At 35.3% G+C, this 27996-nt stretch overlaps 1 protein-coding gene across 1 annotated transcript; it reads right to left on the bottom strand.

The window, feature by feature from the left end:
* Positions 1-2: 2 nt before the first annotated feature.
* On the bottom strand, positions 3-27995 carry LOC124952903. Its single transcript, XM_047503502.1, has 3 exons — positions 27345-27995; positions 10429-10534; positions 3-4035 (listed from the first exon to the last, which is right to left on the bottom strand). Exons 1-3 carry the CDS (start codon positions 27351-27353, stop codon positions 1493-1495), a joined length of 2658 nt encoding a protein of 885 aa, XP_047359458.1. The 5' UTR covers positions 27354-27995; the 3' UTR covers positions 3-1492.
* Position 27996: the final 1 nt, after the last annotated feature.

The following is a 27996-nucleotide window of genomic DNA, read 5'->3' as shown; positions in this document are numbered from 1 at the left end:
TATCTCGATAATGCTATATATTTTATTAATAAACAAAATGATCTCAACAAAACGTGCGACCTTCAGGTACAAATATCATACATAAACGTAATATACATTATCTAGAGCAATATATCTAGATACGAAGTCTATACTTATATGTACTACATTTTTTTATTTTTTCTCTCGTATGTGTGCGTGTGATAACTTAATATTTCTCCAATACGAATTAATAAAAACAGTGTGAGTGAAAACGAAAGAACGTCCAAGTGATCGATTGGAGTGAGCTTATGTGTTGACTCATGTATTCGTGTACGTGTGTGTGTATCACACTAAACAGCAAGTACATGTATATAATTTACATAAATACGTATATGTCATATATTATTATGCATAATTTATACGTATAATCGAATAATTTCTACGTATTAAGGAATACGATATATTTGATGTTAGTAACGTTTGCGATATGTTTGGTAACTGTTAAATGTGTAAGACTAGTGTTAATATTAAGTTATACGACAATATCGTTCCATTGATGGAACCTCAAAAACGTTGAGTCACTACTCACTAAAATATTTGAAATCTATAAAATTCAAAAAGAGAACAACAATGCTTTTTGCACATCGTTAGGCATAAGAAGTTCTTAGATCATATAATTATTTTCTTTCAATTCAATAAATATAATACTAAAAGGAAGTCTGTCAACGAGCTTCACGTAATCGTATATCGATGAGATTCTTAAATCTATCTAAAATGCACAAACGCATTTTTCACGATATAGAATAATAATAAATGCAAATAAACGAAATGTACAAAACGATCAATGAATCAAATGGAATGGAAGAACTAAACAGAGAAAGAGAGAAAGAGAAAGAGAAAAAGAAAAAGAGAGAGAGAGAGAAAGAGAGAGAGAGAGAGAGAGAGACAGAGAGAGAGAAGAAAATGATTAAATACATTGTTTGTATTAAATATAAATAATAAAAAATTCATAAATATATCTGCTAAATTTATGATCGTCTAAATCTAAGGGCAAATACATTGAATACAATGAAATATTCTAAAATATAACACGAATCAAATGCTCTATCGCATGATCGATTACCTCATAGTAATGATGTGTAACACATGTATACTGGCACATTTGTAATTGGCACACTTGTATCGTTCGAAGTGGGAGCATGAGAAAGATTAAAAATCTCTGATGAAGTACCGCGGATTAGTTGTATCCTCGTTAGTAATTATTTTCATCGATTATCAAGTAAAGCCTGATACTTTATCATGTTAAGTATCGTTACTTTTAAAAATCTTCAATTTTTTATTTTCGTAATCATTAAATGTAAATACATTCTACGAAAGTTTAGTTGATTTGACCAAAGAATTCTTTTTCCTCTATTTAGATTTATAAATCTCGCGGTACATTCAACACTCCTCTATGATCACGATCATTGTTATTGGGGTTAATCAGTTGGTCCTCCCTACTCGAGATAAGGAAAGCTATTATAGATACGACTTAATTACCATTGACCTCAACGGTGGTCACAGAATTACCCAGATGCTCTGTCTCTGTGACAGAAGAGGAATGAGGTATGGTAAAACTACCTAATCCGCTTTCCACAAGACTCATCAAACTATCTTGGCTAGTAGATGCGCGTTTCTCAGCACGAATCTTCTCTTCTAATTTTTTTTTCTCTTCCGCGCTTTTATCTACCTTACCATTCTTCGTGTTTTCGATGATCAGTTGTTCAAATTTTGATAATGGCCTTTCCGTCGCACTTTCCACAATTTCATTATGAACCGGTATACCATGTTTATTAATGGTCGGTTTATATGTTTTAACTTTGGAGTGGCCCTGAATAATAAGATACATAGGACCTTTAATAGGTTTGGCCGGTTGTTTATAATGTGAAAATATTGGATCCGTTGTCAAACTTGGCACTGTTGTTGTTTGCGATGGAATAACAGTAGTAGATTCAGGAGTTATCGTGGATTGCTTCTTTGAGGTTTCCTCCTCGGCAAAAAGCATCGCCAAAGGTGATTGATTGATCTCTTCCTCGTCAGAATTCTTTGCACTAGTGCTGGAAGATAGTTCGTGCATAAATGGAACGGTGGAGGTCAAAGGAGAGGATGTGGATGTCGTCGTAATTTCGGATGCACCACTAGCCTGATAACGATTGACTGTTTCATCTTCCGCATCGACAGTTTGTAGAGTTAAAGTGGAAGGTGCAGGAAGACTTGTGAACGAGCCTGGAAATCCGGACTGCATTTGCGGTGGTCGTGGATGAGTTTGATCTATGCTGCCTGTTGGTCCCATCATACCCTTCATCGCTGATGCATGCATATGTGACATATGTGGTGCAATATGCGACATAGTCATGGGCGGTGGTGGTCGAAAACCAACATTCGGACGCATACTACCAATGAAGTGCATCATACCATGATTAGGTCTTTGTGGAGAATGCATAGACGAAACCGATCCAAACATATGTGTTGGATTATTAATATGTCGAGAAGGTGTCATAGATAATGATACAGATTGATGAGGAATTTGATGATGCTGATTAGGCATCATTCTGTTCGGCGTCGATGAAGGAGTCGATGGACCATACAAGAACGTAAACGAACTTGTCATCGTATTCGTTTGTATTTGCGACTTGGTCGTTTGCTGAGCTTTTTCCATCTCTGAAGTCAAGCTCTCTGAAACGTTAACCAAAATAATAGGTGACTCCGTTGATAAAGAAACTGTCATATTATGTTTATTGATGTAATTGGTTGGCATAATAACAGCAACAGGAGTTTTATTTTGTGTCTCGGAATCAATGGTGGAAGGTGAATTGGCCACGACAATATGCATTTTTGGAGAAGTCTTCTCCAGCGATTCTTCTTCAATCTCTTCCGTATCAAAATTGGAAGTTGAATTTGAAGGTATTGTCTCTGATGGGATTACCGGAGAAGATGAAAACGGAACGTCAAAAGAAGCAGTACCACCCTTCTCACCTACAATAACCTCTTCTTTCTCGTTATTCTCACCATCCACAATTATGTTCGCATTTTGACCAACAACGACTTCGTGATTAGAGGAAGCTGCCACATGATGATCAGTGTCGTAATGATCTCGTAAATGATCAGGCGTTTGCCATGTAACTTGATTTACCTCAGGTAAGGTTGAAGTGGGTCCATTGTTAGCCAACCATCCACCGGAGATCGTTTGCGTGGACTGATAGATAAGATTGGACTTTTCGAAGGATACGGAGGGTGTAGTAGTAACATCATACTTTGGCTTCGATGTCGATGGAAAAGGCGTGTATACATTTTTGATGGTCTCGATTTGAGAGATACCTATACCTTTCGATGGTAATTTCGAAGGAGTTTGAAGATATTGAGGTCTCGAGGGTTGTAATGAAGGAGAATGATGCTGGCTATAAGTCTTGGATGGTATTCCGTAATACTGAGGATCCTGAAGTACTGGGCCCTCTTCGGTTTGGGTACTTAATTGTTGAGATGGTTCGACGTAACCGGTGATTTTTTCTTTGGACAAGATACCATTGAAAACCGTAGATGGTTCGATTTGTTTTTGAATCACCGGCGGTGGTAACATCATCGTGTAAGGTTTGGTCTTTTGATTATAATATGGACTGGGATAATAACTCGCCGGTACAGCTTGAATCCTGTTTTGATTTCTATAATCGACAAGACCATTTCTAAAGTTAGTAGTACGTAAAACTTTTGGTGGTTCGGCACCAGTACTGCCAGTGAAATCATTCCTATAAGTATTATCTTGACTCGTTCTGGTAAATTTTGGCCCATCGACAAATTTCAAGAACTGCTCGGGTATCTTAGGGCTCGTTTTCTTCGCTGTGACACCGAGCACCAGAATATCCCGTTTCGCTGATGCTTCTGTAGTGTGAGAATCCAACCAGTATTGAACGCGATCCAACACTGGTGGAACGTAATCGAAGGTTGGATTGTTCTTTAGTGGATCACCCCGTCCAAGAGGCGTCCACTCGTCGTAGTCCATCCTTGGGGAGAATACTCGGGGTTTGCTGTCATTGATATCTGCGAACAAAAGTTTCCCAAGTTATTATTATTTGACTGAAAGCTGCAATACTCAAAGGATATCTGCTCTATCCTGTTATTTCTATTAGAAAACATCATATATCTTGGAGTTTGATTTATAGTGACTACGTTATCAGCATTGCAATTTCACGACTGGTATAAATTTATGGGGTATATCCTATTTTGAAATTTGTCGAGTAGAACGATGAAAATCGATGAATGAGCACCACAACGAGCTATCGCATAAATTTATGCGCCTCTACAGAAAACGACGTCGTCGAATATATATCTGTGCGTGTGCATGTGGATGGCTCAAGGGTAATCGTTAACAAGTGTCGCATGTGCATGCTATCAGTCTCGAACAGTCAAAGAAGGACCCTGTTACAAAGCTGTAATTCACCATAAAAGACAGTAATATGGCCATACACGATCGTACAGAGTATTTCGTTTAAGCTGAGGAAGCGTGGAGAACATGACAGGTACTGGGAGTACAGCGTTGATGCATCGACGATAAAAGAAAGAGAAGACTGCTATGTGAGATGAGAGAAGCCGATGGCACCCTTTCACCATAAGAACAAAACAAACAACCGCCTTTTCACGCGAACGAATAGGACCTCGAAGAAATGGACGAATAAACGCGGTACTCGGTCGACGGAAATTACATTTAATTGAGACGCATCAGCCAGCATGGCGTCTTTAACGATCAGTTACTTTAAAACGTGATTGCTATTCTCCCAGTTTCGCTCTCTCTTTCTCTCTTACTCAACATCGGCCGTAGTAATCACGTTATTCTCCACGTGATTTACGAACAAGCATTGCCTGTCATCGAAAACCACCGGTCCTATCTACTACCCAACCACCCCTTTCGCACGCTCATCGTTACTCATACTCGTCTTATAATGAACTCTCCGTCTGCGGGACGGTTAACTTGTTGAGCCTTTCAATAATATGTGAGAAGAGATTCAAACTAATTATGAAAATACAGTTTACCTTACAGTCCTATTCAAAATCTTTACTTTTCGATGAAACTGATAGGATCTTAAACAAAAGTTTACAAATATTTTATTAAGTTTTAAATAGTTTCTCTTCAATTTGTATTTAATTATTTCACATTTTTCAATATCTATATATTTGCGAAATTTTCATCCATAAGCTTAAAATGAGGAAAAGTTTTCTCACTTTACATTAGCAACGCTTATTACGTATATCTATCAAACTTGATGTAGCTCGTTCAAAATTCCTAAATCGATTTGCTCACGAAAGAACATTATATTCATAAGAGACGAGCAATAAACGCGTACAAGATCCATTAAGAGAGAACATTCAACTTGGGGTCACGCATTTTCTCTGACATTATTGAGGCAATCGATGTTTCTATTCTAAGCATGCACTGTTATACATATGGTAGACGCAAACTATAATGGGTCGTGCATGCGCACACAGGTGCGGTTATACTACTCAGCAATTTGTCTAACCACAGGTCTGATCATTAACAACTTTCATACTAGTTCTCCTGCTAATTCTTCTGAAGTCTATGATCTGCTGTGCTTAAGATCGAAATCCATTGAAGATGAAACTGTTATAATTTAAAAGAAATAAAAAAAACGAGATTTTCTTCTCAACAGGATAACACAGATACCGTTAAAGATTCGATTTTAATTCAAGTAATTTCTTCTTAATAATCTTCGGGCTATTAGTTGGATACCAAATGTCGAGAAATTTATCATTAGTATCGTCAGTTATCATTTTACACGCTACCATAATTTCCATATGTTGAATTGCCTCGTTTAACTCGCTAATGCATAGAATATTGACGTACGTCAGAAACATTACAACAAACATATACATATGTATACGAAAGCATACAGCAAAGATGTATATATATATATATATATATAATAACACCATAAATACATCTGTAATCGATCCAATGATGGTTTCCCCCTGTAATTAAATATTAGATGGTAATTTTCACTATCGATAAATTCATGTAAATTACAGGAGTAACTTGAACAATACATTAGGTTTTTATCAAGATGAAGATATCCATTTTAATTAATGCGAAAAGTCCCGTTTGACGTTGAATCGATAAAGATATAGGAAAAGAAGACTATGAAATAGGAAGTGCTAGAGTATTCAGGCGGATATTGTTCTTCGCTAGAATATATTGTTTCGTATGTGTATATATATATATATATATATATATCTATGTATATACATAGGTATTTTTAAGACAGTAGGTAAACAGTCGACCCTTCCATCTAGCAAGCTTTTTAATTTAGAATTCTAGACTTTTTGCTTTCTCTCTCTCTCTCTTTCTCTCTCTTTCTCTTTCGTCTAGACTCAACTCGCCTAGCGAAGATTATTCTTTTTGTCTTGCTATGTTCTTCCTTTTCTTTCGTTTTTTCTTCTCTGATTACAACGGATGGATGAATGTTTCGCCGTCGGTGTATATGGGTAACGTCCAAGGTGTATATACACCTGCGCTCACACAAAGAGCCAAGCGTACTTGAATATCCCAGGAGGACAGAACGAGCCGCAGGCGCCAGCACTCGAGTCATCTCGCATAAATACACGTGTCGCGCAATACAAACGAGCCCGTGCGCGCGCGAACACGACTATTCCACCACCCTCATCTTGCATCCATGCACTCTGTTATGTACAACACGCTCCGTAGACCAGAGCCTCTCCAGTTTGTGCTTCCATCCTTTACTTTTTTCTCTTTTCGAGAGTCTCCAGATGATGCGAAAATAATCTCTCAGAAAGAAATAAAAAGCAAAAAACTTTTATTTAACTTTCTATAAGAACGTAAATTGATCGAGTGTTTTAAAATGAGCTGGTATAGTTATTGAACTTGTACAGTATATATGAATAACATATATTATCGCAGTAGAACAAACGATGCAACATATACTTAAATTTAATTAGTCGTATGTATTACAATAATAGGATACAACGTATTATTTGTTAATAGCTTTTCTAAGTGAAATTTTGAAACATAAAAAAATTAAAGTTTACATTTCTTTGTCTTGTCTTATTAAATATATGATAGGTATAAGTATAACAACGACGATCTCAAAATTATGTTTCTAATCTAACTATAAAACTGTAGTAAAATATAGTAGAATGAAGTAGCTCGTGAAGATTTTCTCAGTCTTCCGTATTTACCCATTGATAGTTAAGCGAAAGCGTAACTTAATTATAAAACTTAGGCGTCAATTTTTCTCTCTGTTTCATTGTCCTCGTATTATTTTACGGTTAGTTTTCTAAGATGAAAGCAAGCGGAGAGTTAGATTCTTGTCCCACGATATACACTTGTATTCACCTGCACGTACAGTGAACTATTTTCGAGGAAACTCCGACGTTCGTCGACAACTGAGTAAAGATTCATTAGGGTTAAGAGCTCGGAGTTAGTCTCGTCGCCACTGTCAGTGTTACCACGGCCTTCTTCATCTTCCATCTCCTTCGTCCACGTGTTCGTGGTCATGTCTCATAAACTATCCAGTGAACGAGTAACGATCGACTTAGATAATCAAGTCCAATGAATTTATTTGATATATCTTTCACATTAGATACATTTATTAATTATCTTTTAAGCTTTTTGTAATGTTCAAGACATTAAGTTACAATAGAAATAATTAAACAATAATACATATTTATCTTATAACGATAATATATAAATGGAGTTCGTTTTTCCTTCTACTACTGTTTTAACATACAACATTAACCTTCTAAAGTATTTTCCAAGGAAGGAAAAAGAAGAGGAAACGCGGCGTGAATTTGTCTAAAGAAGTCTACTACCGAAGGTAGTGCAATGCATGCCGAACGAGTACGAGGTATTAAAAGCAAAGTTCAACGGTGCGAATGTAGTCGCTTTAAAAGAACCACCTTATTTTCTCTTACTTTTGTGCCAAACGTTGTCGCTCGAAAGTGGAACAACGTGCGCAGGGTTGACTACGACGAGAATATGTCAATAGATCCTTTGAAGAGTGAGCGCTCCCGCTTTTGTTTTTCCGCCATTTTCCTCGTCAATCTAATTTCCCGACAGAATACAACACCGTTCGATCGATCTATACCAATACATAAATGCGCTGTTCCAATTAAATGTGAGTTAATACAAAATCAATTCCAAAGTATTCGCGATTAATAAAGATAATTTCAATCGAAAATTGAAATTGCTATTCCTTCTTTAGCGTGATATATTTTAAGGGACATTGTTCCACATTATTGTGACAATTCTTCGTAATTTCGAGATAGAACAGTAGAGCGAAACGTTACTTCAGGCTTTGCTTTTTCATTTTATTCATATTCCCCTGGCCACATATTGTATGTCACCCTTTTAATGCGCTCCCTTTAAACAAAACGCAAAAGGCATTTTTTGACGTGTATATATCATTCATATTTCATAAAATACGTTCTCGCTGCCGAAGGCATTAAAATCTCGTTTGCACGATTATACGTCTGCTTGTCGCTCGATTTTTCATATTATATATTTTTATATCGAAAACATAAACGCGAAACATGTAGCGTCGAGTTTTCAAATGTGTGTTGCGCGTAATCGACAAGAGTGTTCCTTTGGCATCGAGTAGTGTGACCCACTGACCCGTCGTATATTTACACGTACAGATACATACAGTTGAATGAATTGAACATGGATGTGACACATGTCTCGCAATCGATAGGATCGATAAATTATTGAAATTTCGAAAAAGTGTATTATTTTATATCAAGATTATTTCATTGTATAGTGTTCAGCAATCGTGGTATTATTGATCCGATTAAAAACGAAAACCCAGAATTGTTTCGTTCGAAAATGTCGGAAAGGGAAGAGTAATCTCTCAGTAACTCGAAAAGTTTTGCGAATATCGAGTTTTATTCGTTCCCAAGTTTTAAGAGCGGCAACTTTTAAACAAGTATAAATCTAACCACATGGGTAGTTATATATACACACAATAAAATACGATTATTACTCCGTAATATTTTTGAATAATGCATTATTTCGTGAGAACTTATTCATGGATATAATATTGACGCGTTCGAATATATTGCATATGTAAAAGCATATTTAATGTGATTAATTAATGAGAATGATTGAATATCTAACTATCAAAAGATCTTTATCATCGAATAGAAAATTATGCGATTTAAGAATTTTTAAAGTTTAGTGTACTAATTTTAATATTAATTTTTTTTAAATATTCAATTTGCTTGAAAATATAATCAAAGATGTTTGGAATTTTCTAGTTGCCATGATTCATCCTATTCGCCTTCTATTGTATAATCCTGTCTTATGAGATTAAGACGGATCGATGCGGATTTTCGCAGCAGTACACGTTTGTATTCTCTTCCTTAATAAGCCATTTTTCAATTTCACCCGCGCACGAAGGAGGAGTGACAAACGAGTCCCGAGGAGAAAATAAAACTACGACGCGCGATTCCGCGTATGTACGTACGTAGAAAATGCAGGGGCACATTTTTCGATTAACTTTTTACAGTATAGCGGCTCGATTCTGAGATTGGCATTTTGAAATCTACTTTCCGCTCGAAGAATTCGCAAAATCGCCACGACAATCGAACGAAATCGAGGCCGCCATGTTATCGACCTTACCTTTTTTTTTACTTCCTCAACCGCAAAAATTTTACCAACCCTTTTCGTTGACGTTCCTCGATTCAACCTTTTCCCCAATGTCATTTTCCAAATCATCATCCTTCCGATAGAAACAGAAACGCATAGCGAGTATTGCTCCGTTTCTCGCGTTTTTCCCAAGGTTATACGTACAAATTGGTTTTATTATTTCTCAAACGCTTTCCATTCTTTGAAATTTCAAGGAGATTGAATTTTTTCAAATTCCTTTAAAAACCTTTCAAATTTTAAATTACTACGAATAACGTGAAATATCAACGAAAGCTCTTTTCACGAATATTCCAAAGAGCAACGAATTGAGATGCGAGTGTATAGATAAGAACTGACAAATCCCAAGACGGTTTTAGCTCTCCTTTGCTGGCGAGCAGCGAAACGCCAGTGATAAATCGTTCTTTAGCTCGCGCCACCAGGCTCTGCCATCGCACCGGCTAAATAAATCTCGAGGAAGTGAAAACGTTCGCGGCCTCTCAATGGAATTACCGAGCGTTCCGGTTTCCGCTATTAAGCGAGAAAGAAAGAAATAAAAAAAAAAAAGGAAAAAAAAAAAAAAAGAAAAAAAAACCGGGTAAATGCTACTTTAAAGGTTCGATCTTTTCTAAACTCAATCGATCTTAACCTTGAAATATTCTCTCGAAATTTTCTCCCGAGAAAATTGACTTTAGAAAGTGTCGTGATATTTTTCATTTTCTTCTTTTTTTCTTTGAACTCATCAAGAAAGAACAGAAAAGCTCAGAACGAAACACACTCACCGGTTTTATTTTCAAAGGACGACGGAACGCTCTGACAAGCAACGCTACAAAGGAGTCCTGTTAGAAGCAACCACCTGGATATACTCGTCGATCCTTTTAACATCGTCTGGAACAGCAAAAAAATAAGAAGGATGAAGAGAAATTGAAATGGACACAATTATTTTTCTATTTCTTCTTTCATAATCAATGATCAATTTGTTCTGAGCAATAAAACAATCTTTCAATCTAACTCCGTTACTCGTTCTTTTTTTTTCTTTTTCTTTTTTTTTCTTTTTCTTTTTCTTTTTATTTAGAAAAGAAAAAGAAATAAGAAAGGAAGAAAGAAAGAAGCGTTAAAGTTTCTTTCTCTCGTAACTTTTTTTGCGACGCGAACCAATGAGGTGACGATGATCGATCCATCATGGAACATCGATCGGGACTCGATTTTGAGCGTGTGAAAACATGATATCCGCCGAACGAATCATTATAAACGTTTGTTACGGTACAACTCAAATACTCCTTTCTTTTTCTTTCTTCTTTTTTTTTTGTATTATATTTCTTTGTGTATAAACGAGAGAAGATACTTCAGGAATATCATCGAATGGCAAATGGAAAACGAATAGTACCAAGAAAAGGAATCGATTTATAATATAATTAATTTACCGGATCGTTCAAAAATATTGATGATTCACAAATTCACAAACATTCAAAAGCATTATAAATATAATATATATATATATATATATATATATATATATATATGTATGTATGTATGTATATATGTATTATTTCTCGAATTATCTAGTAGTCATCTCTTTATTCATTTATTTCTTCAACTTATCGTTATTATATCATACTATCGTCTTATCAACTTTCACTATTACCCCAGTTTTCATATTCTCACGTTTAAAGTACATACGTACATATTATTGTCAGTTATCTCACTACCGAGAATAATTTCGAGACTCGATGGATTTCACAAAGGGTCGCTTTAATAACGCGACTACCTTCATTTTACCGGATAAAACGAAGAAATTCATAATCAGTCCCTGGTTTCTACAAATATATATACAAAACGTAATATACGGTGGCATATTATGTCGTTGTCTTCACCTTTTACGAGGTTCAAAAAGGGGATTGTATTGTAGGGTATCTCGTAAAGTGAGTCATAAAGAACGACGACGTTAACCGCTTCCAAGCCATCCCACCCACCCTACTATGGTCTCATTCAACAAACCAAGAAAGAACCTAGCATTTTCTTCCAACACCTCGTACATCGCCGGATGGTTATCCACAAGTGGATAATTTTACGCGCGAATCTAGGGTCGTGACCTATCCTAAGCGAACAGCCTACGCTACGGACAACGTGAAATTACGTTCCCACGATTGAAACCAATGACATTTCCCTACCACTTTCTTCTTCTTCTATTCAGAAATCTATTGTGAATTTTTTTTATTCAGAAAAAAAAAAAAAGAAATAGGAAGAAAAAAAAAGGAAAGAAGCCAAATACAATAATTTTCGAAGAAAAAAATGTTTCGGAAATATATACTCAAGAATTAATTACTCAATATCTAATTAAAAATGAGGGACGCAAAATGAAGAAAAAGAAAATATAAAAAAAATCACAATGTTGAAGATAAAATTATAAGAATGAAAGATATCTCTCAAAGTCTTTACTGGAAATTCTCAGCCCGAATTGTCCTTTCTAAGGTTTTCTATTTCCACTTTGCGATAAAAGCTCTTGGATTCGTATCTTATATGGTTCGAAGTAAGCAATATGAAGTCTGAGTGAAGATAAAAAAAAAAAAAAAAAAAAAAAAAGAAAAAAAAAGTAAATATGAAAGTTTCCTCTCTACTATAAAATTAAACGATTGACTCTGAACTAAGAGAATTATTTAGCCAAGCTGAAAGTGATATTAGTAGTATGTTCATTGATTTTATATGTAAATTTAATCGACAATTCCTTTCCCGTGGATTAATTTTATAATTTCGAGATACTCGCCTCGGGCTCTCGTATACGTATCGTATTCACCATACATCGATGATCGCATAAAAAGGAAGAAAGGAACAGGTTAAACCCCGAAATGGTTAAAACTTTGATGAGCATGCAAATGTTATCTGTAAACTCGATTTTTCTATGTCGCCGGTGCCGATGACCCATCCGACGATACTTTCACCGTGTTCGCATGCAAACGGGATCTAACCATTCGTAAAAACGATTGTTCTTTCATTGCTTCTTTTTCGACAGATATCGATCGACTAGAGGTCTATTGAACAATGTAAAGTTGGAGTACTGAAGAGTACATTTAACTGCATTGAATGTGATCACTTTAACATATCCTTTGTTTTCTTAAATTATCTGATAAGCTGAAAACTTTGAAAGCTCACTATCTATCTATCTATCTATCTATCTATCTATTTATCAATCTATCTATCTAATGAGAATTCTTTAACGTTTCATAAAAGGTTACGACATTAAAATTGTCTTCGTAAAATGAGGTCACGCCATGTCTTTCTCCTATTTCGTTGAAATATCCATTACGTCGTTAAATATATTAAGTATTAAATGTGTGTAAATATAAAATTAAACGAAAAAGCTTTGATATCGTTAACGAAGGACAAATATTATCTAATAATTATTATTGTCTTTACCTGAAAATGTATATCTAAAATTAATACGCTCTAAACGTTTCTCGGATTTATCATGTTCGTTAGAATAATAGAAGGAAGCTTTCAAACGATGAAACATGAGAAAGCTCAAGAGATAGCGCTCGTTTTCGTCGTATTTGCAGGAGGACGAAGAGGAGTGGATATCTCGAGGAGGAACGTTAACGGTAGACGGTGCTCCGGGCGGCGATCTCTTCTCTCTCACCAACGAAATTCTCAAAGAGAGAACGAGTTGGCGAGCCGGTACAGACAGCCAGCCAAGCAAAGAGTATGCCGACTTTGTACAAAGCCGCCTTGAGAATCGGACAGCATCGACCTTGAACATCGAATCAGGGTCGAACGGATCGTTCCGTCGAGTTTGACCATTCCGCATTTTTCCGACGAATGCGGTACCAATGCGATGAGAAAATACGAATAAAGATTTAATAATGAGAAAGGTCGCGATACGTACGGTACACTTCGTAAATTTGAAGAAGATCATTATGACGGCCCTTGACACGACTCTGCGAATTTAATAAAGTCGTTAGCGGGCAACATTGTAGAATATATGGGCCACGTATGGACTCGAGTTCATGCAATATTAACACGAACACGAACGAAATATTTTTTGGACTTTAACTCGTTCCACGTTTTTAAAGTATTTAATAAATTCTACAATTCTAATTCTTATTTTTTTGATGACTCTCTCGTGCAATATGATATTTTTATCATACGAGCAACAAGATATCACTGTATACGATAGATAAATAAATAAATAAATAAATAAATAAATAAATAAATAAATAAATATCGATTCGTTAAATACATTCACATGGATATTGAATTTATTTCTATTTTCATTTAGCGATATTACCAGATATCGTTTTACATTATATTTGAACAGCGATACCTTGAATGTTTTATCGTCCTTAAAATTCTTACAAATGGACCGACTCTACAGCGATGGATATCGCGTTGGTTGTATACATAAACCGCGTCTGATACGTTAATCCCCGCGGGCTCTAAACGACCGTTAATTGATAATTAGCCGCCACGCGCAATCGCATTTCCGCTTATCAAGGACGCGCCGGAGGGAGAAAGTCGGAGAAGCGGAAATTATCGATACTATCGTGCGGTGATTGAGAGTCTTAATAACGTTTTACCATAAAATCTCAAATGTTCTATGATAAAATGTGAAATGGAAAATATAAATTGGTTATACATTTATGTTATAAATTAACGCATAATATAAACTCTGCGATACATGATTGACAGATTGAAAGTGACTCATTGGCATAATTAAGAAAGAAAAGTTTTGTTTAATTGCACTTTTACAAGCACATTGAAAGGTCTAAGAAGAAGAAAACGGGAAGAGTAGAGAAAGCAAGTAGCTGGGATCGTTGTCGTAGGCTTCGTGGCGCGAAGATCAATTACATGAAACGTTATTTAGCAATTAGCGCTCTCCGGAGTTCGCTCTAGTGTTGATTATACATCATCGACACGCTTATATGCAAATTGGATCGTTAACCTATGCCATATCCGTTCGTAATTAATCTCGATGCACGATAGAAAACTCCTTCATTTCTCTTTTCTTTGATGAGTTATTACCAGAAAAAAAAAAAAAAAAAAAAAAAAAAAGAAAAAAAAAAACTTTCATGTTCGTCTTACAATGTCGTTAGTGCTATAAACATGATCATCGATATGATCATGTCCTACTTCTCTTCTTCGAAAATCTACGATTTGTTTCGTAATAAAGCCATTAAAATATATTTTATGTTTACAAGCGAATATATCAAAGACGTCTACGGTTAATTTGTATTTGAACATTCGAGATTACATTTTAAAATTTATTTGAAACTATCTATTTATCTAACGATCGACCGAGAGAATAAAAAACCTCTCATTCAAGATCGATTTTCATGGGAACGAGTACGCGTGAACCTGATATTATTATCGAAGGAAGAACAAGACAAAGTCATACCTCGAGAAGAACTCACGGAATGAAACCTCCTACTCGACTAGATAAACGCACAATGTATAATTAACGTTTACATCCTTCGAAAGTTATTACCTCGCCTATTATACACACAAACACTAACACACATACATATTAGTTTTGTCTTCACGTTCGATCAATTATAATATTAAAATTGGTGATCTCAATCATTGATGATCGACTTTCGCTATTTCTTCGAAGTTATCACCTTTTCTTTTATACTTAAAATTATATCGATTGTGATCATCAATGAATAATCGTATATCTGATGAACTTATTCATCGTAATCGAAGACAATCAATTTTTTCGAATACTATCGCAATTGTATAAAAACGTGAGATATCGCTGATCAATGAGGAATTATGATTGAACAAACGATATCCTCGGGCGATGATCGATCGAAACGTAATAAAGTGGTTGATCGTGTGTGTGTGTGTGTGTTTGTGTATGAGTGTTGAAAGTACGATTATCATAGTGTTCTAACAAAAAGAGAAAGAAAGAAACAGAAAAAAGTTAAACAGCAGAACCATAGTATCTTTCGACGAAAAACTCATGGTGTGTAATAACCACTTTAACATTGAAACTATCAGGTACCACTAATTTCACAGTAGGAACCAGCAATTACCATGTTTTCAAAGGACACACAACACACAAATGCAACGTACAACACAAGTGCAACGGATACACGTGATTCGTTTGACTTGTTTCTCGCCTCCCTTTTCCTCATTACTGTTCGAACACGACCGCAACTAATTTCTCTAAAGGGTTTACATATACGTGCATATATACACCATCGTAGAGACCTGCAATCCAATCACGCGAGCATTAATATGTTAACTGAGGGGGATTGTTAAACGTGAATGTATGAAATTTCATTTCATTAAATATAAAATGGTATGAATGAAGACAAAGAAGAGCTTAGGATAAATTAATGAATCGCAAAGAGACGGTAGGTGTGAGAAACAATTGATTTATTTATCCCTTTCTCGCGAAGGAAGTTAACTCGTCTACCTTGATTAACAGGTTAAAGGTCGATGGTACATTAAGCTTCGTATAGCCGGTGCTTTGCGAATTAACGTTGGAAAATCGTTGTACGGTCGGCCAGCAGTGACCACTTCATTCTACTATGTACTCTAGTACCATTCATTAGACTGGATGGTTTAAGCACAATTCATGGACCGATCGTGCACGGTTTTAAGAGAAAACTGGTTTTGTACAATTGGTATCATGAAACATGAAATTACTATATCGCAGAACAAGCCCCAATGAACTTTAATAAGAATAATTGAAACACGAATAAGAGAACAATGAAAGATTTGTCTCAGAATTATCGTAATGAAAATATTTGTAACGATCGATTACTTAAAAAAAAAAATGATTTTTCACGATATATCGATGGAAATTGATTGATGGCCAAAAACGAGAGACTCCAGACGATGAAGAGAAATGGATAAAGCCACGGTAGCTTTATATACCGAGTGAAACCGGCTCGAAGAGCTTTAATTATGCACGATGTTGCAGAATTAAGGCCACTCGGCTTTATGGTTCCGCGTACACGAAACATTTTACATAATAGCTCCCGCGGGGTGGAAAATAATGCGCCCCAGAGATATACATAGGTAGAAGCTCGTTCTTGGATATAATACACATACATTGTAGGTAAAATTGTGTACGTATATGGTACATAAAATTGCACTAGAGAGTTCGCACTATCTAGTTCCGAGCTTACGTTTCTTCTTCATCTTCTTCTTCTTCTTCTTCTTCTTCTTCTTCTTCTTCTTCTTCTTCTTCTTCTTCGTAATACGCGTTCAAAAGGTATTGTACCGCGACAATAAAGCTTTTAATAGCGCCACTCGCGACATTCTTCTTCTTTCTTTAAGTCACGTTCATTGAATCTTTCAACTTTAAAAAAGTCAATGTCTAAAGCAAGAAATACAAGAATAGTGTGTGTGTATGTGTATGAGAGAGAGAGAGAGAGAGAGAGAGAGAGGAAGAAAGAGAAAGGTCATCTTTTATTTACAATTTCATTTTTGTAATATCTAGAACAAGTTGAACTACACTCTGTACCTTCTCACTCTGTTTTCACGCTGGCAGCAATTAAATACTCGCACTTCTTCATTTTGTTCGAAATGGGAGCACTTGATTTAATTTTGCTTTTAATTATATTCAAACTCTCTGGTATTATCCGCTTGAAGTTTTCGACAGTAATTTCCATCGACCATAATCATATAAAATCATTTATATGATTTTGAAACGAAATATTAGAAAATTCATGTAAAATTATATGCCAAATTAATATCATTGTAAATTCGAAAATGAATAAAGAGGCCTCTGTTCGAATCAGAAAGAAGGTATTCATTAAGTTAAGCGGCCCTGAGATCGAACCTGAACCACGAGACAGCGTGGCCCCGCGGTTTCACTTTATCTCCTTCTCTCGCTCTCGGCCGTGGACCACACGCAAGGTTAACGTGCGTGATCGCATATATGAGAGAGCTCGTTCGAAAAGCATGGGACTATGGGAATTTATGCGTGACGTCCACGTCGACGTATGCCTTCGATATCCGGTCTCTCGAACGAAACGATTCGATCGTGAATGAAAGTGGTCTTTCTCTCTTTCTCTCTTTCTCTCTTTCTCTCTCAGAGGTTACGAATTCAACGAATTCGAAAAGGATCCAAGTGTAATCGCTTCGATGAATCTCCTCCGATCACAGGTACTTCGCTAACGAGGACGTTTCTTTCAACCTTCTATTATCCCCAAAATAACGACTGTTTAAAATTCTTTTTCCTCTCTTTCTCTCTCTCTCTCTCTCTCTCTCTCTCTCTCTCTCTCTTTTTCTACGGAATTTCGTCTCGGTAATAATCATAATTGCACTCGGAAAAATTAAAGGGATTTTATTATTTGTAAAATTTATATTACGAAATATAATACCCAATTATCTATCTATCTAAATAATCATTCTTCAATTATTTAATCAACATGGGAGACAAAGTTTTTCCTCATAAATTTAGTCACACTCGTTATACCCTCCCTTCCATTAGTTTCTCTTCGTTTTTGATAAACCCTAAAGTCGAATAAAACTCTCCGTTTAAACTCTCATTTGTGGTACGATGAAATTGAAATTCTATCAAAAAGTGGGATATTGCAAGTAATACTTAGGATTACTTTCAGCCTAAAAAATTTGATACAAATTCTAAAAAGCTTTAGGGAAACGTGATATCTTAATTTGTATACCTCTTAAAAAAGTGCCAAGGTTCTCATAAAGAGAATATAAAAAAAGGTCAGAATTTTTGAATTCTTTAGATGGCCAGAACGAGACAAAGAAAAAGAGAGACAGAGATAAAGATAAAGAGAGAGAGAGAGAGAGAGAGAGAGAGAGAGAGAAATAAGAAAAGAGAGAAAGGAATAGACCCTGAAGAAATAAAAGACGGAGAGAACTAAGGAAAATAGTATCTTGTAATCCGCCCCTGGAGGAGGTAGCAAGTGCCGTAAGGGGGCCACAAGGGAACCCACGGCCCCAAAACACTGGCCTATATTAGCTAAGAAGGCGTATTACGTATGCAGGCCGTCGGGCCCGCTCCTCTTCTCGCGTGCGATGAAATTTTTATCGTACCGTGCAGGGCTTTATGGAATGTACGTTCATGCGAAACCGTACCGATACGCAGTCCCACGAATGTTGTACATGGAGGAGAAGAGGAACTGGCACACGAGCAACAAAAGTCCGTGCAAAAGCAAGAAAAAGTTGTCGGTCCTCCGTCATCGTCGTCGTCGTCGTCATCGTCGTTGTTGTCATTGTCGTTGTCCATTCTCCCCATGAGAGCAAATGAGAAAAAGAGATTCGTAAAATCATTCGATGAAATATATCCTTTCGAAGTTGTCTCGATAACAAATAACTTCGTAAAACTTCATTTGAATTTTGCACCGATGAAAAATTCAAATGTTGTTATTCGTTAAAGTATTGTAAAGTAATTACTATGCGAAATGATGAGGACTGTTAGTTAATATTCACGAGTATGAAGGATGATAGACAAATGTCCGTTTCAATTTCAGGATGATGAAAATTGAAAAGAGTACTATCGATAGGAACGTTTTAAATTCATGAAAAGGGGAAAATGTAATATAGGATGGGCACGAAACGACGATTACTTCGGTAAGTAAGCGACTTCGTTAAGTTGAGCGCCCGCGTGAGAATACATTTTCTTTCGATAGAGAATATCGGAGCGAGAGAGAAAGAGAGAAGGGAATAAAGATCGATATACTCACTTGCACGGTGAAATAATAATGATAACGCTCGTACGGTTCCCAGAGAGTATAATATATGTACCTTCGAGAGCGCGCCCGAAAGACCTTAATTTTTAGATGATAGACTTTCTCTCTCGTGTGTGCTTCTCTTCTTAAATATAAACGACTACTTCTGACCGACGTTGCCGTAAATGAAGTCACAATGGAAGCGAACGTGTACAAAAGAGAATTCTGCTCAATTATTCCGAGGAGCAAGCCAGACATATAACGGGAACCCATGCAGTAATCCTCTAATAATGGCGAAAACAGGTACTTACGATTAAACAAGAAGAAAAAGAAAATTTTACGAGAAAGGACAAAAACGAAAAATAAAGAGAACAATTGTTTCGTACGGAATGACGTCAAAGGAACATTTTAATTCGTTCTTCGTTGAATCTGATTTTTTCTACAATTTTTCAATTCTTCAAAAGGTTTCAAAGGTAACGCTCGTTTATTTTTTTCCCATAAACGAAATCATGAAAATTTCGTGAAGTGACATTGAAAAATTTTCTACATGTTCCGATCGTGTTCCGAATACGGGTCAGGATTTACATGCGTTTTCGCTCCTTCTTTCGATATATACAGGAATTTCTCCGTTTCTTTTCCTAGGTGGTCTCGCGGTCTGATTGGAGAAATAACGAAAGTTACGAGCTCCCGTGAGCGACATCAATCCCGCGAAATAAATTACGCGCACGGGATTCGTTACCAACCGTGAATTTTATATATACTCTTATTCCTACCTTTCGAATCATAAAATACGAATCTTTCGATCTTTATTAAAAGTCAATGAAGATTTGTAAAATCGTTTGTAAAATTGGAACGAATTGTAAACGACATTTATTCATTTGTTATATCGTCAAATTTTGTTAAAGGGAAAAATCTAACATTTGATTTGATAGTGATAAACGTTTTAATATTTTATTTCCTTTCTTTCCAAACATTTCAAAACTTCGTGAAAGATACGAAAGAAGAAAAGAAATACTCGATTTGGTAGACAAATTTTTGAACCTTCTCTCCACCGACACTCGTATTAATAATTCTGTCAAATCCACCGACAAAGAACTCATCTCTAGATTCCTCTCGTGTGAACGTCACGTGAATGCCGTATACAGATAGAGAAGCGATATTAATCGGTGCACTTTCGACGATCTCTTTTGTCGGCTCTCGATGTAATCAAAACGAACGAACGAACGAGCGAATCGAACGTTTATTTTTACACCGTTACATTGCGTTGTTTTCATTCGATTTCCTATCGATCTAAAGATACAATAACTAGAAAAAAAAAAAAAATTAATTATCGATCTTCGTTAACTACAAATACCTCGAACAATTATTAATTTTCTTATCCCGCTCTCCGTATTTTCTTTTCGTCCCATGTAATTTCCGTTCTTGACGACTTTTCTGTTCGATATTTCTTTTATCACTTTTCACCCTCGACCAGTTGTACTCCCTTCAAACTCGTTATGCGTATGAACACCAACGCGTATATATTTTTCCCTTTAAATTTTTCCTCCAATACAAATATTCGTATTTCGTGCGAACAAATTAGCAAAGTTCAGGAAAAAAAGAAAAAAAAAAAGAACGACATAAAATAACAGTAATGTAGAGAAACGTTTTCCCCCTACTAATTGCTATACGAGGACGGTTAATAATTTTATCAAGCTGTAAACTACCGACAATTAAAAATATAGAATCAGAATTGAATTTATTTAGCTTTGCTTTTTTCTTGTTTGTTAAACACACTGAACAGCATAATTGAACAGCTTCATTTGTACGACTCTCGTCATAAATTTGAACGTTTAAAATGCTATCGGATCCATTGATTCTTTCTCTCCCTTTTTCTTTCTCCTCTCTCTCTCTCTCTCTCTCTCTCTCTCTCCCTTCTTTCGAGCGATCATTCCGGTCGGCAAACTCGTTACTATCTTGCAATAATCTCTACTGTATTTCTCACGAAGTCGAGCAGCCCGAACTCTCTTCAGTTACATTTAATGCCTCTATTTATTAAGCTTATCCCAACCATTTCGATGCTAAACGTTCAGGATTTATCAATGATTTAACAAAGTTAAATCGAAGCTTGAAACGAAATGCACGTGCGCGATAACGTATTTAAACTTATCTCTACTTTACTTGGAAATATTCTACTAAATAATACAACGATCGTTTCATTTTTATCGTCTTCTCTCTTTCGCACTTCTCTATTTGCCGCATTACCTACGAGAGAAGCCTAAAAATCGATTGGTACTCTCAATGGCCTCTTGACCCAATACACCGATTCTTCAGAAAGGATCTTTCGAGTTGACTGCGCTTATGAATTTTTTTCTCTTTCTTTTTTTTTTTTTTTCTTTTTTTTATTTATTTTTAACATGCTCACGTTATACACGAATATATACATACATACATACTAAGCATTTATTGTATTGTTCATATACAAGAATAAAATTTTACGTGGTCGGTCCAAAAGTTCATTTCGAGAATAACGCAATGAGTAAGGTTGCAAATAATAAAGTTGAAAAAAGTTTCGAAATGAATCTACGCTCGTTAGCCCACAAATTCCATGTAAACTTACTCGAGTAATATTCGAACAATTATATTCCTTACTTTTCATCGACGTTATGTACTTTTTTTTCCTCTTTTTCACGAATATCAAACAATATTTAAGTCCAATTAAATGTCCATATTCAAATTATTTCATATTGATTAATCTCGATTGTCCGAAATTTTTGGAAAACGCAGCAATGACATTAGAAAAAAAAAAAAAATGAAGACACGAATGAGTCGCACGCAGTTGCGATAGAACAAAAAATATATATTCGTGAACGCGAGAAAAAAGCAACCCCTGCAAACTCGAGGGTACATTTAACCATTCGCGACGTAAAACACGCTGTGCTCTTTCGTGAAATTGCGAGCTTCGCTCTGGTACCATGTATTTGCGGCTTGTTGGTTTCGTCGTAATTCTGCATTGCAGAGAAAAAATGTATCTGTATGTATGTTTCCAGACATAGATGCGCTCATAAGACATACTTACATACATACATGCATACATTTATATATATATATATATATATATATATATATATTGTATATACGTAAGTGCCTACAGTGGAAGAGTAAAATGTGCAGCAAGTAAATGAAAAATAAAGCTCTTTTCGCAGTTGGTTATATTCTCCGTAAAATCTCGAGAAGCATAAAATCACTACTCTAGAGGGGAATTTAACACAAAGAAGAAAAACTGCGAGAGTCATCGCTATCAACCTCGACGAGGGTTTATCGTCTTTTCCTACTCTTAGACGGATACTTACATCTCGTTCAAGCATAGTTGTCTTTGTAGATCAAAGAAAATATCTACATGTTTAATTATAAAGCTCAACTATAATATTTAATGTCCAGGCTCGAGAAAGAGAAAAAAATAGGATTATTAGATCTTGCTCTTCTTCTCTTTTTTCTTTTTCTATTTTATGGTGCAATATTACGCATGGAAAATTTATCTTCTAGAAAATTTATGAAAGTTCGGTACTTCATGATTGATCGGGTTTACCAAGATGAACAAGGAAGGAAATATTCAAGGCGATAAGTCAAGCTAGTGAATAAGTCGATGTTTACTTATTCACAGTTCGACATTATATCAAAGTTTATCTAAAATTTTTAACGTCATGATCGATCCGACGTTATTGCAAAGAATGTGAATGATAATAAATGCGAAGTCCAGTTGACAGGAAAAAGCAAAAACGATGCAAAGGACGATGCCAAGCAGGAAAGATTCCTTTTCTCCCTCCAATCTTCCTCTCACTTTTGGATTTATGAATGCCGCTCGTTGTAAAAGGACCGTAGCCATTTCCTGGTTGTAAAGGGAGATATATGAACCTTATGGGACACCGTACATTAAACCGAGAACGATTTTCGTACATATTCTCTCTATACAAACGCAAAATAGCTTGAGGACACTCCGATCGATTCGGGATATGTTATTCGATCGTACTTTCATCGATGAAACGAACATAATGGTTTAGGTTAATTCGTATACACGTCCTTTTTTTTTCTATTAATAAAGATCATGCAAACTCTTTAAATGAAAGGATCAAGTTAAGTTGAAGCATCCTGTATGTAATATAATATGCTAAAAACTGAAAATATATTTAGATAATATTTTGAACTAGCTTTGTGCATACCACAAACATTCATTTTACATTTCGAGAGAATACTAGGATGATGTAGCGATGAACAAGTTTGGAAATAAATTTTCGACCTTGTAACGTCATCGTGAACGTGTTCCTCTTTCTCATCACGTCATCATCTCGCTTTGGTGAAACTAAAATTGCTCGTACGAAGTTACCACCGTACTCATACAATCCAGAATATAACTTAGAATTAATGTAAAACGTTATAAATTTGTAGAAGAGGATATAATGATCATAAATTTGAATCTGACTTTAACAAAATAACGATCGAATTAAGGTTTTTAAAATAATTCATATATTTCCTCTGCTTTTATTTTTTATACCATTCTCTATTCAATCAACTATTCAATCAATCCATTCTCCATTCATATTTTTCATATTTATTCATTTGTTCCGAGATTAAATTTATATATTTTTGTCTATTCATTTTCCTTTCAAGAAATCGTAAATCAATTTTTACTTTACATCCAATTCCGGTCCAAATCATTATACCATCGTCATCCATTTGTCATCATTTTTTCACCATTTTTTTCTTTCGTAACTCATCCATATTAAATTTTTTTTCAGCAAATAGAACACATTATCATTTCTTTCTCCAATGAATACATTCATTTGCAAATGTTAATCGGTGCTCTTTATGATGTTTTTTTTTTTTGTTTGGAAGAGGTTATTGCTTCATTTTCAATCGTTGAACAAACTCACACTTCTAAAGAACACGACAGACACTTCGAATGTTTGCAGTGATATTTGTTTCGCGAACAATTTCGTGTCATGTTAAAATTGAGTTCGAGACAACACGTATAATAATCCGTTTTTGCCGCTCTGACAATATTGATGGTCTCTCACAACTTTTCTTCTTTAGATAATTTTCGAGATAGTTTAATAAATTTAAAATTACTTTGTGGCTTCTATTAAAAATCTTTGAAATTTCTGAAAATGTTAGATTTTAATTTTTCAGTTTCAAGATCCTTCCAGTCTCGAATTCGCTTAATTATTTACCGCGAATTATTGACTCATGTCTACGCTTAATTCTAAAACTTAATACTTAATGTTGATTGCCTAAAGGATCACTAGCTACTGAAGAATATAAACACAAAGTTAAAGTATCCTATCATTTCAAAATTTGTCTTTCCTTTCGATTTACTGAGAAGGTTAATGAGAATAATTTTATTTAATAAGAGATTTTTTCTTCTTGTATCGTATCATTTATATACTGTTTACTTTATTTAGAAATTCTAAGTTGTCTTCGAGAAATAAAAGATAACAAACATGTGCTATCATTTTGTCGAGAATCGTATATGAGAGCATTGTTGTGTACTCAAAAGTAGAACAACAAGTTTCTTGATATGATACTGGTCGACCTAAAAATCTATAGTACTATATATCTATTGTTTCAGAAAATTAATCGTTAAAATAAAAATGAATGAAAAGAACACGTATTTTACTCGAAATGTGCAATCAAATTTCTTTAATGTATACAATAATTCTTAATTCAGCAATTGCAGCGAAATACCAAAAGTTGAATTTTCCCATAACTATGGTAGATATTTGAGAGATTTCAAATTGTGCAAGGATATTTCCCTCAGAGCAATCCTAAGAAAGACCGAACTTTGGCACTATTCCTGAACGCCAATGAAACAGATGCAATTTCGTGCGTGTGAGGAGGACTTGGCAGAATGTGGATGAGGAGAAGAGGAAGATAAAAACAGAGAGAGAGAGAGAGAGAGAGAGAGAGAGAGGAGAGAAAGAGAGAGAGAAAGAGACAGAAAGAAATAGAGACAAGAGAGAAAGAGAGAGAAGAGAAGGGTGGATGAGTGTGGATAGGGTGGAAAAAAGGCAAAAGGTGCCGACCCAGTTCGAACAGTTTCTATACGTTATCTGCGGCTGTCGCTCCGTTCGATTCCGTACGGAAGACCCGGCTTTAGTAACAGCTTGCCAACTTACTTATTCGTACTCAAGTTCGCGTTACGCTATATATAAACATACATTCTAGATCGCGTGCATGCAAAATGAGTCAATAATAATTACAAGTAACTTTATACATTCAGTAATACTATAAAAAAAAAAAAAAATTACTATTTAAAGAACCAACTTAAAAACTGAATACTTTTCTGTAATATCCAAATTTTGTATAAGCAACATAGCTGTCATATAGCGTAGCAAAATGGAAAATGGGTTAAAAAGCAATGTTTTCAAAAGTTACTCGATGTTATTCATTTTTTCATTTTTTGTTATTCTGTTTTATGTTAACGTGGATCGATTAAAAGAAAGAAAAAAAAAAAGAAAAAAAAAAAGGAAAAAGGAAAAAGATTCTCGTTCGAAAATAAACACGGCTTAAAAGAATTTGTTGTTTTTAGCGCTTCGCATAAAATTCATTTGAACACGACGAGCAATTGCAGACGCGATTAGTACCAATCAAGTGATGACTTCGTGCTCCGAATTCAGGACCGAATTAATACAAGAAATCAATAAGCACCGCAAACCGATGCGATTGAGGATGCATCGTAGAACGAAACCACAAATCTAGAAAGACCGCAAAACAATTTCGATCAACGGCGATCGAACATTTTTTTGAATTTCTATCATCTATCCGTTTAGTCGAAAATTAGTCGAGATATTATCATATTGCCACGAACGATTTTAACGGCTCATACGAAATTTATTTTTTTAAATTACAATCAACGCCTACAAGACTCTTTCGAAAATCATTAATAAAATGCTAATTCTCTGCATGATAATGTTGTATTCAAAGTTCTATTCAAATTGATAGAACAATACAATAATTGAATACAACCGATCATGTTTTAAATTATTAAAAATCAGAATATTTTAACAATATGTATATACATACGAGTGTATAATTCAGTAAATAATTAATGAGATCGAATAATTACAAGGCACTCATCAGAATATAACCATCTTCTTTTTCAATTCGAATAAATCGATTTCAACTTGAACAATCTATGGATAGTGTGAAACTCGGATTAAGAAATGGGTCGTATACGATTTCGATGATGAAAAAAAAGCTTCTAGGATAGATATTAAATCTGGACAAGCTGAAGATGCATTTGGAAGTTTCGTTATTCCCAGAAGAGAAAAGGAAAAAAAAAATATATATATATATATAAAAATCTGTAACTCTGAAATCAGGCCGCGGCCTGAGACAAAAGTTGATGGGCAACCCGCTCTTCCATGTCTTCTTCACCCTTTAAATCTCAGCGGGGTTGCGCTCAAGGATAACGACGAGTCTCGTCTTAAGTCGTCGCTCGAGAAAACACGGCGATGCACTTAAATTAAGAACACAAGGCTTCTACTCTCTCGCATGACTGAAAAATAGACGAGAAAAAGAAAAATATCGTTTCTTACATTTTTTTTATTGCAATCTATTCGAACCATTCCTTTCACGTTTTTTGCTCTTAAAACATTCGAATTTATGTCATAATATTATAGATAATTTCGATAACAGATTAAGTATCAACATATATATTCTAATGAATCTAAATCAATTGTAAAACGGATAAATAGTCAAAAAATTCATTAGATTTATCAAATCAAACGATACCTTCGGATATTAGGGAAGATCCCGAAAAGAATTTTGTTCATCATCCAAATCTCGTTACAGTGAATTCACCGAAAAAATCTCATTGTTATAATTCAAACTGAACGGTGTACTTTCGTTATGATTAAAAATAAATTGTTCTACAGTGTACTAGTACATGTATCTTAAAACATTTTTAATGAAATCGACAAATTAGTTCGATCAAATCGATTACATTGAATTTTATATAAAGAAGTGACATAAATGAGAATCGATGATGAAAAAACGAAATCGATACTAACCGCAATCATGGTGATCAATGCACGTTTCCTTTTTCAAAAGCCTCTGTCCCTCCTCTGTGCCTCTCTTCAAAGGGGGTTGCTAGCGTATATATATATGTAATATATATACACCTATCCCGATTTTCGGAACGATCCAGAGGTTTTCTCTATCAAAATTGCGCCTCTAAAGCACCTGCAGCGACTTTTTCTCGTAAGCAGACATTCTCCGCTTTTCTCCTTTGCTCTTGCCTTTTTCTTCCTCTCTTGAACGATCGCGAACCGGTCCCCGGCACGCGGAGAGGACACGGACGAAGTGTCAAACTTCTTCTTCCTCCTCCTCCTCCTCCTCCTCCTCCTCCTCCTCCTCCTCCTTTTCTTCTTCTTACAACGATTTCTCTCTCTTTCTCTCTCTTTCTTTTTTTTTGAATAATTGAAATATCTAAAATATAAATGATATATATATGTATATATATATATTTATTTCGAAGAAAATGGCTGTACTTTTTTGATGAATAATGATCAAGCTCGTTGAGCTTCAATAGAGTGAAAAAGAGAGATAGAGACAGGGATAAAAGTAGTAGAGAAGAAGAAATGGATAGTGAGATACGGAGGGGACGTGAATCCGGTTGGTAAAAGCTCCGCTTCGCTTGGAGCGCAGTGAAGAACTGAGCGA

The sequence above is a fragment of the Vespa velutina genome, chromosome 11 (assembly GCF_912470025.1).
Source record: "Vespa velutina chromosome 11, iVesVel2.1, whole genome shotgun sequence".
Taxonomy (NCBI): Eukaryota; Metazoa; Arthropoda; class Insecta; order Hymenoptera; family Vespidae; genus Vespa; species Vespa velutina.
The sequence above is the reverse complement of the archived record's forward strand: the minus strand, read 5'-3'. Positions and strand labels throughout refer to the sequence as shown.